Genomic DNA, 17,552 nt, shown 5'->3' with positions numbered 1-17,552 from the left:
GTTCTATTCTAAATTCTATTCTGTTCTAAATGCAACACAGTGCAGTGCAGTGAAGTGAAATTCTATTCTGTTCTGTTCTACTGTTATTTATTTATTTATTCATTTATTCATTCATTCATTTATTATTAGAGTTGAAAGGGACCTTACAGGTCATCAAGTTCAACCCCCTGCCTGAGCAAGAAATCCTACAGGACCCCAGCCAAATGGCAGTCCAATCTCCTCTTAAAAATGTCCAAAGTTGGGGAGTCCACAACCTCCGCTGGCAGGCCGTTCCACTGGTTGATCGCTCTCACTGTCAGGAAATTCTTTCTTATCTCCAGGTTGAATCTTTCCTTGGTCAGTTTCCAACCGTTGTTCCTCGTCTGGCCCTCTTGTGCCCTGGAAAACAGTGTGTCCCCCTCCTCTCTGTGGCAACCCCTCAAGTACCTGTATACAGCTATCATGTCCCCCCCAGCCCTTCTTTTTATTAGACTATCCATGCCCAGTTCCAGCAACCTTTCCTCGTATGACCTGGTCTCTAGTCCCTTTATCATTTTAGTTGCTCTTTTCTGCACCCTTTCCAGAGTCTCTATATCTTTTTTGAAGTGTGGTGACCAGAACTGGATGCAATACTCCAGGTGTGGTCTGACCAGGGCCTTATAGAGTGGTATTATTACCTCTCTGGTCTTGGAGTGTATCCCTCTGTTCATGCAGCTTAGGATTGTGTTGGCTTTTTTAGCCACTGCTGAACATTGCTGGCCCATGTTTAGCTGGTTATCTACCAAGGCTCCAAGATGTTTATGTTTGTTTATGTGTATTAGATTTGTATGCCGCCCCTCTCCATAGACTCGGGGCAGCTCACAACACAATAAAAACAGTTCATAACAAATCTAATAATTTACAATTTAAGATATTTTAAAAAACCCATTATTAAGCAGATCCCTTTCACAGTCACTCATGGTGAGTGTGGTTTCACCTAGCAGTCCGAAGCTGGGACTTACACTCTCGAGCACGGCTGCCCCCTCTTCCTCGTCGGCTGGAAGCTCCCCGTCCACGGCTGGCTTCTCTGTCCCCTCGCTTTTCTCTGTTCTCTTTGTTTTCTGAGCTCTCTTTCCCCAGGCTTTTCTTCTTGCCTCCCACCGTCTCCCACGAAGTCTAGTTAGGGGGAGGAGGAAAACAAGGCAGAACAATTCAAAATTAAGGATGGCCTTACAGGCCCAACCAGCATCTCCAAAAACTCTCGGAGAACATTTCTGGACCCTTCCAGGTGTTGTGAGTGTTCCTTGCCAGCCTCAGGAAGTATCAGACTCTGAGGATGAGGAAACAGAGGTTTTAGCTTATCCTGGGTTAAGAAGGTTATCAGAAGGCAGTGGGGACGATGATTTAGAAGTTAGCATGGAAAGTGGGTCATCTTCCGATAATGGGGGAATAGCTGACAGTCCACGGGTGAATCCTAGGTTCAGGAGGTTCGCAAAAAGAAGAGAAGAAATTCTTGGGGAAAAGTTCTGAATCTGCAGTTGTTAATTGTGTAAATAGGTAATACGTCACTTCCTGAATTAAAGCGGAAAAGAAGGTGCTTTGGCACAACCTGCGTGCTTGAAATATGGTGTAATTCACAGTCCTGGAAGAAATAAGCTTTTGATAAACCATGACAGATTGTGCTAATTTAAATTAACAAGAACACCGAGTAGAGCCCTTTTAGTACTGATGAACTCCTTCGCATTAAGAGACATTTATAGCCTTGCTTCTCCAGCTTTTGAGCTTGGAATGTGAAATTGTATCATAAAGAATTCACTGTGCACGATCTCACAATCCCTGCTTGTATTGTTACCAATTATATTCTGTGTAAGAGAGAATAAAGGATTTATTTGTTGACAATCAAACCCTTGGGAAAAGATTTGTGGATTTGCCTTATTTGGACCAGAACACTAGATATACATAAAATCATACATCACAATGTATTCCCTGTTAGCGACTACTTCATCTTTAACAACAACACAAGAGCACGCAATAGATACAAACTAAATGTAAATCGCTTCAAACTAGATTGCAGAAAATACGATTTCAGCAATAGAGTGGTCAACGCCTGGAATTCACTACTGGACTCTGTTGTTTCTTCCCACAATCCCAAAATCTTCAACCTTACGTTGTCTACAATAGACCTCTCCCCTTTTCTAAGAGGTGTGTAAGGGGCATACATAAGTGCACCTTTGTGCCTACCATTCCTGTCCTAATGTCTTTTTTATCTTTTCAGTCTCTACTTTATACTTATATTATGTTAAACATACTACAATACAATACTATAATTATATGACAAATAAAAATAAAAATAAATAAATAAATAAATACTGTATACATACTGTATACTTCCTGGAGGCGTCTGTAATATGGTAAATGATTTAGCTTTACTAGATAAATGGTCTAAGCAATGGAAACTGCAGTTTAATGTTTCCAAATGTAAAATAATGCACTTGGGGAAAAGGAATCCTCAATCTGAGTATTGTATTGGCAGTTCTGTGTTGGCAAATACTTCAAAAGAAAAGGATTTAGGGGTAGTGATTTCTGACAGTCTCAAAATGGGTGAACAGTGCAGTCAGGCGGTAGGGAAAGCAAGTAGGATGCTTGGCTGCATAGCTAGAGGTATAACAAGCAGGAAGAGGGAGATTATGATCCCACTATATAGAATGCTGGTGAGACCACATTTGGAATACTGTGTTCAGTTCTGGAGACCTCACCTACAAAAAGATATTGACAAAATTGAACGGGTCCAAAGACGGGTCACAAGAATGGTGGAAGGTCTTAAGCATAAAATGTATCAGGAAAGACTTCATGAACTCAATCTGTATAGTCTGGAGGACAGAAGGAAAAGGGGGGACATGATCGAAACATTTAAATATATTAAAGGGTTAAATAAGGTCCAGGAGGGAAGTGTTTTTAATAGGAAAGTGAACACAAGAACAAGGGGACACAATCTGAAGTTAGTTGGGGGAAAGATCAAAAACAACATGAGAAAATATTATTTTACTGAAAGAGTAGTAGATCCTTGGAACAAACTTCCAGCAGACGTGGTAGATAAATCCACAGTAACTGAATTTAAACATGCCTGGGATAAACATATATCCATCCTAAGATAAAATACAGAAAATAGTATAAGGGCAGACTAGATGGACCATGAGGTCTTTTTCTGCCGTCAGACTTCTATGTTTCTATGTTTCTACATGAGACTCACAAAATCTAGAAATTGCCAACTCTGGAGCAGTATTCTTAGAAAGGAATGCACAGGTAGTCCTCAATTTATGGCCACATTTGAGCCCAACATTTCTGTTGCTGAGCGAGACAGTTGTGAAGTTTGCTCTTCTCAGGAGGCCTTTTAATAATAATAATAATTTATTAGATTTGTATGCCTTTTGTGACCTTTGGACAAGGAAAGTCAACAGGGAAAGCCAGATTCGCTGAACAACCGTTTTACTAACTTAACAACTGCAATGATTCACCTAACTACTCTAGCAAAAAAAAAAAAGTCATAAAGGGATCCAAAAATCATTTAACAAACATCTCACTTAGCAACATAAATTTTGAACTGAATTGTGGTCATAAGACTACCTGTATCTTTTTAGTCCCAGGAAGGGATGAACAAAAAATAGGACATTGGGGAAATGGTTTGTTTATTCATTTATTCATTCATTTGTTTGTTTGTTTGTTCATTTAATTTCTTCAGTTGTCCATCTCCATCAACGACTCTGGGTGGCTTACAAATAAAACAATATACTTCATGATTAAAAATGTTACTATTCCTCTCACACTTAAGTCCTAATGCAGTGGTTCTTAACCTGGGGGTCGGGACTCCCTTGGGGGTCGAACAACCATTTCACAGGGGTCACCTAAGACCCTGGAAGGAAAATACAAATTTCCCATGATTTTAAAAACTAACACTATTATTATTATTATTATTATTATTATTATTATTATTATTATTATTAATTAGATTTGTATGCCGCCCCTCTCCCTAGATTCAGGGCGGCTCACAACAGTAATAGCACAATATATAACAAATCTAATAATTAAAAGTCATTAAAAACCCCTTATTTGAAAAGAAACATACACACAAACATACCATGCATAAACTGTATAGGCCCGGGGCAGATGTTTCAGTTCCCCCATGCCTGGCAGCAGAGGTGCGTTTTAAGAAGTTTATGGCACCTTGGAAAATATTTTTAAAATCCGACCAATCAGGTGTTTAGTGGGAGTGTCCCTCTGACCTTCCTGCCAATCAGCTTCAAGCTCTGTTGGGAGAATTGGGGCTAGGCTTATGGCTGGGGTTCACCGCAACATGAGGAACTGTATTAAGGGGTCATGGCATTAGAAAGATTGAGAACCAATGTAAGGGTTCATAAGCTGAGAACCAGGTCGTGATCTATCCTGGCCTACTCTGGAACTTTTTTTTCTCCAACCTGTCATTCGGGACCGAGATTTCTTCTCTCTCTAGCCTTGCTGGGATCTCCAAGACACTGGACTTAGTTAAAAAATTTAAAAAATATGAAACCAAAATGCTAAAGACATTTCTGTTTCTGCGCTGCACATGCCCTTGTTTCTTTGAGACACTACACTTATTCATTTAAATATGTGAAAAGGTTAAATAAGGTTCAGGAGGGAAGTGTTTTTAATATTTGACCAAAAGAGTAGTAGATGCTTGGAGCAAACTTCCAGCAGACGTGGTTGGTAAACCCACAGGAACTGAATTTAAACATGCCTGGGATAAACATAGATCCATCCTAAGATAAAATACAGGAAACAGTATAAGGGCAAACTAGATGGACTATTTATTATTTATTTATTTATTGATTGGATTTGTATGCCGCCCCTCTCCGGAGACTCGGGGCGGCTAACACCAATAACAAGACAGTGTACAATAATAATCCAATACTAAAAACGATTAAAAACCCATTAATATAAAAGCCAAACATACATACAGACATACCATGCATAAAATTGTAAAGGCCTAGGGGGAAAGAGGATCTCAATTCCCCCATGCCTGGCGGCAGAGGTGGGTTTTAAGTAGTTTACGAAAGGCAAGGAGGGTGGGGACAATTCTAATTTCTGGGGGGAGTTGATTCCAGAGGGCCGGGGCCGCCATAGAGAAGGCTCTTCCCCTGGGTCACGCCAAGCGGCATTGTTTAGTTGACAGGACCCGGAGGAGACCCACTCTGTGGGACCTGACTGGTCGCTGGGATTCGTGCAGCAGAAGGCGGTCCCTGAGGTAATCTGGTCCGGTGCCATGAAGGGCTTTATAGGTCATAACCTAGGAGGTCTTTTTCTGCCATCAATCTTCTATGTCTCTATGTTTCTTCTATTCCTCCTTTGCAAGGCCAGAGATGAGGGTGGCTAAACAGATTTTCATGTTTGGGGCTTCCATGCATAAAACATAAGTTGCTCCCTGTGTTCACATGTTCAACAGGAGAACAGAGTTAACCAACAGCTCATCTGTCAGTACTTAAAGTGTCAACGGGCTAAAGACAAGAGCTAAATAAGTAGGGAAGAAAAAAGAGGCCCCTTGTTTGTGCAATGTTAAATTATCCAGCTGTCTGTTCACTATGCAGGGCACACAATGCTTTCTCTGAACCAGGTGACTGGATATTCCTGGAAGGGAAGAAGGGTTGCGTGAATCAAGTGAGCATGAATCACAGCCCTCAAAATAGGCAACGAAAAATAAATAATTTTTTTAAGAAAGTGTCCATTCAGGAGGAATTTTACCCCTGACTCGTCTGGTTTATAACCAGCTGAGCCCCAATAACCAACGTGATTCCTAATACCTCTCAGCAGCCAATAAGGGCCCACAGAGATGGCCTTCTCCCAGTCCAGTCTGCCAAGCAATGCTGTTTGGCAGAGCCGTGGGGAAGGGCCTTCTCTGTGGTGGCTCCGCTGCTTTGGAACCAGCTGCCCCCAGAAGTCTGCATTATCCCCACTCTACCAGTCTTCTAGAAAGCCATTAAGACCTGGCTTTTCCGGTGGACCTGGGAGCATGAATGATTGAGAGTATGTATGGGGTTACAGGTTATTAATACATTTTATATTGTTTCTTTTTTTATATAATAAACTTTATTGATTTTCTTAAAATTGACATACACACAAACACACATTTAACATAAAGTTGGGGTTGCAAATACCCCTCTTATTCTAGAAGTCAAATTACGATACAGAAAAAGAATACATTGTTAATATCTTAAATCTACATATTAATTTAAATGAAAAGAAGAAATTTTGTGTAACCTTATAAAAAACAAACTTCGTATATAAACAAGATACGAACTCAAAATTTAAATCCTAACAGTACTTCTATAGTTCACACCTACTATTCATTTTTACTTCTTCTTTTTATCTATCCATATATACACTTTATTCCAAATCACATAAAATTCCGATTCTTCTTGATTGTTTAACTGTATTGTCATCATATCCATTTCAGCGCAATCTAGTATTTTCTTGCTATTGTTGTTATTGTTACTTCTATTTCTCTAACGGTTTACAGAGTCAGCCTCTTGCAAACCCCCACAATCTGGGTCCTCATTTGACCCACCTCAGAAGGACGGAAGGCTGAGTCCACCTTGAGCCTGGTCAGATTTGAACCGCCAAACTGCAGTTAGCAGTCAGCTGAAATAGCCTGCAGTACTCCACTCTAACCACTGCACTGCCTCGACTCATGATTGTAGTCAACAAAGAGGTGGGAATTTATTGGGGGTTTTAAAATTTGGGGTTCTGTTTTTATAGGCGACCTAGAGTCATCGTAAGTAAATTGGGCAGCCTTAGAAATGTTCAAAATAAACCAGGGGGAAAAATCTTGTTATCCCGTTGCCAATGTTGTCTTGGTTGCCTTAAACAAGAATGCAAACTTAGCATTAATGTTCTTAACTTTACAAAAGAGCAAGGGTTTCATTTTTCATTATCTTAATGAAAACGAAAACGGCCCTGGCTTATTTCACGCACACTAGACCATAAACATGAGGTTACATGGATGGCACAGTTCTTTCGAAGGGAGGAAAGGGATAAATTGGAAGGCAGTGAGCAGATAATTGAATACTGTAAAAATATCTGCCTTTTTTTTAAAGCACGATGCTTGTCCCTAAGGTGGATCAGCTGTGCTTGAATAATACTTGCTGAAATTTCAGAACACAGAAAGATGAGAAAGTCAATATGGAGTTGGGTGTTTCAGTTTCCTCCATGGTTCATTGTGATGTTTTAAAATTCTGCTTTTATAGAAACATAGAAGTCTGACGGCAGAAAAAGACCTCATGGTCCACCTAGTCTGCCCTTATACTATTTCCTGTATTTTATCTTAGGATGGACATATGTTTATCCCAGGCATGTTTATTTTATTTTTTTAATAATTTTTTTTTAGTTTTCAAAATAAAAGACATAACAAAACGAACAAACATTAAATTGACAAGACACACAACAACAATAATAATAATAATAATAATAACAACAACAACAATAATAATAATAATGAAAAGGAGCTATAATTGCTCCGCTCAACATAGAAGTCTTCCCAGGCATGTTTAAATTCAGTTCCTGTGGATTTACCAACCATGTCTGCTGGAAGCTTGTTCCAAGCATCTACGACTCTTTCAGTAAAATAATATTTTCTATTGTTGCTTCTGATCTTTCCTCCAACTAACCTCAGATTGTGCCCCCTTGTTCTTGTGTTCACTTTCCTATTAAAACACTTCCCCCTGAACCTTATTTAACCCTTGAACATATTTAAATGTTTCGATCATGTCCCCACTTTTCCTTCTGTCCTCCAGACTACACAGATGGAGTTCATGAAGTCTTTCCTGATACGTTTTATGCTTAAGACCTTCCACCATTCTTGTAGCCTGTTTTTGGACCCGTTCAATTTTATCCGTATCTTTTTGTAGGTGAGGTCTCCAGAACTGAACACAGTACTCCAAATGTGGTCTCACCAGCGCTCTATACAGTGGGATCACAATCTCCCTCTTCCTGCCTGTTATACCTCTAGCTATGAAGCCAAGCATTCTTTTATTTATTTATTTATTTATTTATTATTTATTTATTTATTTAGCCCAATACACAATACATAGAAGAGAATAGACATGAGGCAATATATATAAAGAAAAATATAAAATAGAGGAGAAGATATATGAAAGGAAGAAAATATATATGATATATGAGATAAAGGAAAGACAATTGGACAAGGGACGAAAGGCAAACTGGTGCACTTATGTACGCCTCTTACTGACCTCTTAGGAACCTGGAGAGGTCATTGTGGATAGTCTAAGGGAGAAATGTTGGGGGTTAGGGGTTGACACTATTGAGTCTGGTAATGAGTTCCATGCTTCGACAACTCGATTGTTAAAGTCATATTTTTTACAGTCAGGTTTGTAGCGGTTAATATTAAGTTTGAATCTGATGGTTTACTTACCACCTGACCGCACTGGTCACCCATTTTGAGACCACCCCTAAATCCTTCTCTTCTGAAGTTTTTGCTAACCCAGAACTGCCAATACAATATTCAGATTGAGGATTCCTTTTCCCCAAGTGCATTATTTTACATTTGGAAACATTAAACTGCAGTTTCCATTGCTTTGACCACTTATCTTTCTAGCAGAATGTTTTTTAAAAAAAGATTTTAAAAGCACACAGGATCCTGACCAGGAGAACCCATTTAACCTTAATATTTGTAGAACAATGATGGGAAAATATTAAATACTGGAGGCTGTTTATTCAACATTTCTGAGCTCTTCAAGATTTGTCCTAAATATTAAAGGGTTAACCTTTTTTAGCCTTCACATTTCTCACTAAAAGCAGGAAGCCTTCCTCACAAGTAATCTTCTAGAAAAGCAACTTTTTAAACAACTCTAAAAAGACTCTAAATTGAGCACTTACTGTATCTGAGCTCCCTTCCAGCAAGAGGTTGATTGCTCTGTTGACGTCTCCGTTACAATCGTGAAGAGCTACGATGCAGTCATCTTGATTCTTCCCTGTCACTTCCATCAGCTAAAATATATAGATATATATAAATAAAAACCCACATACAAACACATATTAAAAAGCAGCTCGGAATAACCAAGGGGACTTTACACAAGGAAGATAGATAGTATAATCATTAAGTGTTGTGCCTCCTGATTCGTGACAAATGTCTCTTTTCTTTTACGTACGCTGAGAGCATATGCACCAAGACAAATTCCTTGTGTGTCCAATCACACTTGGCCAATAAAATTCTATTCTATTCTATTAATACCAAGCTACAAATATTATCTTCCATTGATACATGACTTTATAATCTGTACAATTCTAAGCCAAACTAGTACCCTGGATGGGAGCCGTCCAGAGTCGTAAGTGTGAAAAAACGGTCATTTCTCACATTTTTCAGTGCTGTTGTAACTTTGAGCGGTCTCTAAGTGAACTGTTGTAACTCAAAGACTACCCCAACTACCTCTGAGTTAACTGCTGTACCTCAAAGACTACAAGACTCCACTCAACTACATGCAACCTCAACCCTTCCCAAAGCCAAGCTGGGAATGGAGACTTGCCTGTTTCACTTTATCTTCAAAGTCTGCATCGTTCTTGTCGTAGATCATCTGAGCCAGGCGGATTTGCTCTGCTGTGGCCTGAGAAACACAAAAAAGCACCCATGAAAGGGGGAGACACAATTAATTAATTAATTAATTAATTAATTAATTATTTTGTCCAATACACAATGAGGGTTTTAGTGAGTATATATCTACATACACATAGTAAATTACATGATGAAGGTTATAGAGGAGATACTCATAGTACAATGTGGCGAGGGGGGCGTTCGCCCATGTTCGCCTGGTGCACCATTTGCAGCCCTATTTGGACCGGGAGTCACTGCTCACAGTCACTCATGCCCTCATCACCTCGAGGTTTGACTACTGTAATGCTCTCTACATGGGGCTACCTTTGAAGAGTGTTCAGATCATGCAGAATGCAGCTGCAAGAGCAATCAGGGGCTTCCCTAAATATGCCCATGTCACACCAACACTCCGCAGTCTGTATTGGTTGCCGATCAGTTTCCGGTAACAATTCAAAGTGTTGGTTATGACCTATAAAGCCCTTCATGGCATTGGACCAAATTACCTCAGGGACCGCCTTCTGCTGCATGAATCCCAGCGACCAGTTAGGTCCCACAGAGTTGGCCTTCTCCGGGGCCCCTCAACTAAACAATGTCGTTTGGTGGGACCCAGGGAAAGAGCCTTCTGTATGACAGCCCCGGCCCTCTGGAACCAACTCCCCCCAGAGATTAGAATGGCCCCCACCCTCCTTGCCTTTCATAAGCTACTTAAAACCCACCTCTGCCGTCAGGCATGGGGGAATTGAGATCCTCTTTCCCCCTAGGCCTTTACAATTCTATGCATGGTACGTATGTATATATGTTTGGTTTTTATATTAATGGCTTTTTAATCGTTTTAGTATTGGATTACTATTGTACACTGTTTTATTGTTGCTGTTAGCCGCCCCGAGTCTCCGGAGAGGGGCAGCATACAAATCCAATCAATCAATCAATCAATCAATCAATCAATCAATCAATAAATAAATAAATAAATATATGTAAGAAAGAATAGAAGAGAAGTTATAGGAATAGAACATATCAATGAAAGAATAGAAGAAGAGATATAGGAATAGAACAAAGGTATAGGGGTGCTGTGCAGCTATTCCAAGGGTTATGACCGTAATGGAACCCAAACTTTCTTTTGCTATGTGAGAAGCTTGTTAAGTGTTAATTTTTTTTTCTATTATGTTCTGTGTGACTGCTGTAGAAAGAACTGTGTGTTCAAATGATGGATTATGTATTTGTAAGCTGAACAAAGGCTTATAGTATTGTATATTGTTGCTCCGGTTCCGGGTTGAGCGGTGTGGAGATGGTGGGCCTGTCGCTCTCCTGAGACTACGGTGAAAAATCGTCAGGAATGGGCCAATCCAGCTTCGAAATGACCCGAAGTCGGTCTGTTGTCTTGTCCCCCGTTGAGGCAGCCAGAGACTGAGTGTTTTCGCTGCTGTTGGGGACGCTGGGGAGCGCTGGAGGCTGCAGGGCCGATCAGCTGAGGCGCGGAAGATGGCGGCCGCGCCTGAACGCTGAGTGCAAAATGCCGAAGGAGAGGAGAGAGGAGAGAAGCTGTGAAGGTGGAGAGCCGGACCGAGCCAAGCTTCCTGGCGCGGCACTGGTGAGTGAGAGTGACTAGTGCCAGTGCCGGGGTGGTGGAGGCGAGGTTCGAGGGTCGACGGAAAGGAGGAGAGCGTAGAGAGCGGAGCGGAGCGGAGCGGAGTAGAGCAGAGACCAGCGCTGGAGGGCATCTGCGGAGATATGGTGGGCGAGGAATATCCAGAAACAACACCCCACCCCCGTATGGCACCAATGGGTGAGAGCTGCTGGTGCCAAGGGGGGGATAAAATGGAATGAAAGAGACAGACGCCCAGTATGAGTGCTTACAGAGACCTGAAGAACTAGAGGGGGGTGAGAACTATGGAATTAACTGCCAGAATCATCATGGCCAATTAGACTGGGGTTATTGTTTATCGTTTAATTCCTGTTTTTGTCATCACTTGTCATCTCCTCCCCCCTCCCCACCATTTTCACTTTTTCCCCCATCTCCTCAACTACTGTACTACTAAGACCATAGAAGAACTGCGCCCCTGGTGGCAAGACCATAGACTATAGAAAAAACAGCAAACTTTAAGACTCTGACTATATGGAAGATCTATAGAGGATTCGGACCTGGATTGGTTGATTGACTGATGATTGATATTAATTAAGATCTGATTTCGTATTTTATATTTTTATACTATTTTAGTAACTTTTTAACTTTTTATCTTATTAACTTATTTATAAGGATAATTTTAATGTTTTAGTGTTTTAATTTTTTATCAATTGCTATTTTATGCTGTTACTGATTTAATTGTTTTTTAATATATTGGGGGGCTAAGTAATGGATGACTGGGATAAATATGCCTGTGGGTATGAATGGAATGATTGGTATAACTGGGTTGGGGGGGGGGGTTATGGTATGGATGAGTTGACTGATAGTGGTGTGAATGATAGATCTGGCCCACCTGACGCTCAGGAGACAGGAGAGGAAGGAGCACCGATCTCTGGGGTGGCGGAGGGTCGGAATATCCCTGTGTTGCTGGGGAGAGGCAGATATGGCGGGGGCCACAGAGCTAGCCGTTCCAGGGGAATGAGGGACCGTTGCTTATTAACAGTCCCTTGTTCTGGCTCTGTGAGCCCAATCTTGGGTACTGGTGATGAGTGTAACTCTGGCCCTGGACTCAGGTTGCTGCTGCTGAATGCCAGGTCGGTGGTAAATAAAGCTCTCCTCATCCGGGATCTGATCCTGGATGAAGAGGCCGACCTGGCTTGTATTACTGAAACCTGGCTGGGCCCGGAGGGAGGAGTTCCTCTCTCTGAAATTTGCCCAGCCGGGTTTCAGATATGGCACCAACCTCGACCCCAGGGAAGGGAGGGAGGAGTGGCTATTATAGCCAGGGAGAGCCTTGGCTTGCGTAGACTCGTTGCTCCAGAGATTGCGGGCTGCGAGTCCCTCCTGGTGAAGTTGGACTTAGGGGTCCAGGTGGGCTTGTTTCTCACGTACCTGCCTCCCAGCTGCGTGTCACAAGCCCTGCCTGTGCTACTCGAGGAGGTAGCCGGGTTGGCGGTGGGGTTCCCCGGACTCATTGTCCTGGGGGACTTCAATCTGCCGTCACTCGGCGAAACCTCTGGGCTGGCACAGGAGTTCATGGCCACCATGACAGCCATGGACCTGACTCAAGTAACACAGGGTCCGACTCATGAGGGGGGGCACGCACCTGACATGGTATTCCTTTCCGAGCAATTGAGAAATGGTCTGAGACTAAGGGGCTTAGAAGCATTGCCTTTGTCATGGTCAGACCATTTTATACTATGGCTTGACTTCCTGGCTCCAATCCTTCCCCACAGGGAGGCGGAACCAATGAAGATGTTCCGCCCCAGACGCCTGATGGACCCAGAGGGCTTTCAGACGGCGCTTGGGGTTATTCCAGAAGCACTCAACCACAGTTCGGCGGAGTCTCTTGCGGAGGCCTGGAATACGGCTGCTGTGGAGGCTCTTGACCGGATTGCGCCTTTGCGACCTCTCCGTGGCGCTAGACCCCGTAGAGCCCCATGGTTCAACGAGGAGCTCCGGGAGTTGAAACGCCAAAAGAGACGTCTAGAGAAGCGATGGAGGAAGAGTAGGTCTGAATCTGATCGAACACTTGTAAGAGCTTTTATTAAGACTTACAAAGTGGCGTTCAAGGCGGCAAGATGCGCGTACCATGCCGCCTTGATTGCATCAGCGGAATCCCGCCCGGTCGCTCTCTTTAGGGTGACCCGCTCCCTTCTTAATCAGGGGGGAGTTGGGGAGCCCTTGCAGAGTAGCACCGAGGATTTTAACACGTTTTTCGCTGATAAAGTCGCTCAGATCCGGGCCGACCTCGACTCCAATTGTAAAACAGAGTCGACTGACAACGAGTCAGTCGAGGTGACTGGGGCACGTACTTGTCCACCTGTCTGGGAAGAGTTTGATCTGGTGACACCTGATGAAGTGGACAAGGCCATTGGAGCTGTGAGTTCCGCCACCTGTCTACTGGATCCGTGTCCCTCCTGGTTGGTCTCGGCCAGCAGGGAGGTGACACGGAGCTGGGCCCAGGAGATTACCAACGCTTCCTTGGGGAGGGGAGTCTTTCCAACACTCTATAAAGAAGCGCTCGTGCGTCCCCTCCTCAAGAAGCCTTCCCTGGACCCAGCTGTACTTAATAACTATCGTCCAGTCTCCAATCTTCCCTTTATGGGGAAGGTTGTCGAGAAGGTGGTGGCACTCCAGCTTGGAGTGCCACCACCTTGGAAGAAGCCGACTATCTAGGTCCCCGACTATCTAGGGCCGGTTACAGCACGGAAACCGCTTTGGTCGCGTTGATGGATGATCTCTGGCGGGCCCGGGACAGGGGTTTATCCTCTGTCCTGGTGCTCCTCGATCTCTCAGCGGCTTTCGATACCATCGACCATGGTATCCTTCTGCACCGGTTGGAGGGGTTGGGGGTGGGAGGCACTGTTCTTCAGTGGTTCTCCTCCTACCTCTCTGGACGGTCGCAGTCAGTGTTAGTGGGGGGTCAGAGGTCGGCTCCGAGGTCTCTCCCTTATGGGGTGCCTCAGGGGTCGGTCCTCTCCCCCTTGCTATTTAACATCTACATGAAACCGCTGGGTGAGATCATCCAAGGACATGGGGTGAGGTATCATCAATATGCCGATGATACCCAGCTTTACATCTCCACCCCATGCCCAGTCAACGAAGCGGTGGAAGTGATGTGCCGGTGCCTGGAGGCTGTTGGGGCCTGGATGGGTGTCAACAGACTCAAGCTCAACCCGGATAAGATGGAGTGGCTGTGGGTTCTGCCTCCCAAGGACAATCCCATCTGTCCGTCCATTACCCTGGGGGGGGGATTATTGACCCCCTCAGAGAGGGTCCGCAACTAGGGCGTCCTCCTCGATTAACAGCTCACATTAGAGAACCATCTCTCAGCTGTGGCGAGGGTGGCGTTTGCCCAGGTTCGCCTGGTGCACCAGTTGCGGCCCTATCTGGACCGGGACTCATTGCTCACAGTCACTCATGCCCTCATCACCTCGAGGTTCGACTACTGTAATGCTCTCTACATGGGGCTACCTTTGAAAAGTGTTCGGAAACTTCAGATCGTGCAGAATGCAGCTGCGAGAGCAGTCATGGGCTTACCTAGGTATGCCCATGTTTCACCATCACTCCGCAGTCTGCATTGGCTGCCGATCAATTTCCGGTCACAATTCAAAGTGTTGGTTATGACCTTTAAAACCCTTCATGGCATCGGACCAGAATATCTCCGAGACCGCCTCCTGCCGCACGAATCCCAGCGACCGATTAGGTCCCACAGAGTGGGCCTTCTCCGGGTCCCGTCAACTAAACAGAGTCGGTTGGCGGGTCCCAGGGGAAGAGCCTTCTCTGTGGCGGCACCGGCTCTCTGGAACCAACTCCCCCCGGAGATTAGAACTGCCCCTACTCTTCCTGCCTTCTGTAAACTCCTTAAGACCCACCTTTGCCGTCAGGCATGGGGAAATTAAACATCTCCCCCTGGGCACGTTTAATTTATACATGGTATGCTTGTGTGTGTGTCTGTTAGTATATGGGGTTTTTCTTAAATCTTTAAATATTTTAATTAATTGGATTATTATGATTGTTTCACTTGTTGTGAGCCGCCCTGAGTCTTCGGAGAGGGGCGGCATACAAATCCAAATAATAAAATAAATAAATAATAATAAAGTGAACCTTGACTCATTCTATCACTTTTCTTGCCACATTTGTTAAATGAGTCACTACAGTTATTACGAGGGTTATCCGGAAAGTAAGGTTTATTTATTTATTTATTGGATTTGTATGCCGCCCCTTTCCGTAGACTCGGGGCAGCTAACAACAGTAATAAAAAACATCATAGGTTACAAGACAGGTAGCTCTTGTGGGGAACGTTCGTGGGGGAAGTTTATTTATTTATTTTACTTATTTATTAGATTTGTATGCCACCCCGCTCCGGAGACTCGGAGCAGCTCAAAACACAACAGTACAAATCCAATGATCAAAACAATTTAAAACCCTTAATATAAAAAGCAATCATACATCTCATATAAACCATATACATAAAATGAAAAACGGTCCAAGTTGGTATTCCTATCGCGTAGTGGGAAGCCAGCGGAAGAGAACGAGCAGCGCCAGGGGTCAGTAGATCATCGACTGGCGTTGTGGTGAAGGTTAGAGAAGAGCTTCCTCATTCCGTTTGCCTCCAAGGGCGAAGTGCGCATTGTAACACGCTACCTGAATGCTAAATGCATAAACGCTGCTGCGATGGGAGCCCAGGATTTTTCTTGACGATTGCTGAGTTTTGAATTTGGGGGCTGAAGGAGAATGGGTGTGGCGCCCCTGCATTATTATTATTATTATTATTATTATTATTATTATTATTTATTAGATCTGTATGCCGCCCCTCTCCGTAGACTCGGGGTGGCTCACAACAGTGATAAAAACAATACATAATGACAAATCTAATAATTAAAATCTAAAATAGCAATTATACATATAAAAAATCTAAAAGAGAAACCCCAGTAAATAAAAGCATACACACAGTCATGTTCTGCACAGAAACTACATAGGCAAAGGCAAAGTGTCTCAGTTCCCCCAAGCTTGACGACAGAGATGGGTTTTGAGGAGTTTACGAAAGGCAAGGAGGGTGGGGGCAATCCTAATCTCCGGGGGGAGCTGATTCCAGAGGGTCAGAGCCACACAGAAAAGGCTCTTCCCCTGGGTCCTGCCAGACGGCATTGTTTAGTCGATGGGACCCGGAGAAGGCCAACTCTGTGGGACCTAACCGGTCGCTGGGATTCGTGCGGCAGAAGGCGGCCTCGTAGATAATCTGGTCCAGTGCCATGAAGGGCTTTATAGGTCATAACCAACACTTTGAATTGTGACCGGAAATTGATCGGCAACCAATGCAGACTGCGCAGTGTTGGTGTAACATGGGCATATTTGGGAAGCCTATGACTTCTCTCGCAGCTGCATTCTGCACGATCTGAAGTTTCCGAACACTCTTCAAATGTAGCCCCATGTAGAGAGCATTACAGTAGTCGAACCTCGAGGTGATGAGGGCATGAGGGACTATGAGCAGAGAGTCCCGGTCCAGATAGGGCCGCAACTGGTGCACCAGGGAAACCTGGGCAAACGTCCCCCTCGCCACAGCTGAAAGATGGTTCTCTAATGTGAGCTGTGGATCGAGGAGGACGCCCAAGTTGCGGACCCTCTCTGAGGGGGTCAATAATTTCTCTCCCCCCCCCAAGGTGATGGATGGACAGATGGAATTGTCCTTGGGAGGCAAAACCCACAGCCACTCCGTCTTATCCGGGTTGAGTTTGAGTCTGTTGACACCCATCCAGGCCCCAACAGCCTCCAGGCACCGGCACATCACTTCCACTGCTTCGTTGACTGGACGATTTGATTGATTGACGTTTGCTCCCTGGAGTCTGGTGATAAGCCCAAGTTTCATCTCCTGTCCATCTACAGTTGAGAAAAGCGTCGCCTTCAATCTCGAAATGATCAAGAAATTCTCGGGAGGCAAAGACTCTGTCGATTTTGTGCGCCTCAGTAAGCATCTTGGGTACCCATCGCAGCAGCGCTCATGAGATTAGAATGCCCCCCCCCCATTCTAGCACTCTTTCCACAAGGCGCTGAAGATCTGGTTCTTCCAATGGGCCCGGAGAACCCAGAGTGGGGTGGACCGCCTTCTGCCACACGAATCCCAGTGTCCAGTCAGGTCCCATAGAGTTGGTCTCCTCAGGGTCCCATCAGCCAGACAATGTCGCTTGGCTGGGACTAAGGGAAGAGCCTTCTCTGTGGAGGGCCCGGCCCTCTGGAATCAGCTCCTCCTGGAGATTCACACTGCCCCCCACATTCCTTGCCTTCCGAAAAAGTTTCATCTTTGTCGCCAGGCCTGGGATCATTAGATCTTTCCCC

At 44.1% G+C, this 17,552-nt stretch overlaps 1 protein-coding gene across 1 annotated transcript in view; it reads right to left on the bottom strand.

Moving 5' to 3' along the window:
• The window catches only part of UBAP2 (ubiquitin associated protein 2), a 161,619-nt gene that overhangs the window by 99,004 nt on the left and 45,063 nt on the right, over positions 1–17,552 (bottom strand). The window contains exons 3-5 of the mRNA XM_070736925.1: positions 9,528–9,605; positions 8,881–8,991; positions 981–1,134 (exon numbers count right to left, since the gene is read on the bottom strand). Coding sequence (XP_070593026.1) covers positions 981–1,134; positions 8,881–8,991; positions 9,528–9,605 — 343 coding nt within the window. The remainder of the gene's footprint in view (positions 1–980; positions 1,135–8,880; positions 8,992–9,527; positions 9,606–17,552) is intronic.

Source organism: Erythrolamprus reginae, chromosome 2, assembly GCF_031021105.1.
Source record: "Erythrolamprus reginae isolate rEryReg1 chromosome 2, rEryReg1.hap1, whole genome shotgun sequence".
Lineage (NCBI taxonomy): Eukaryota > Metazoa > Chordata > Lepidosauria > Squamata > Dipsadidae > Erythrolamprus > Erythrolamprus reginae.
Note: the sequence above shows the minus strand (reverse complement) of the source record. Positions and strands in the feature narration are given on the sequence as shown.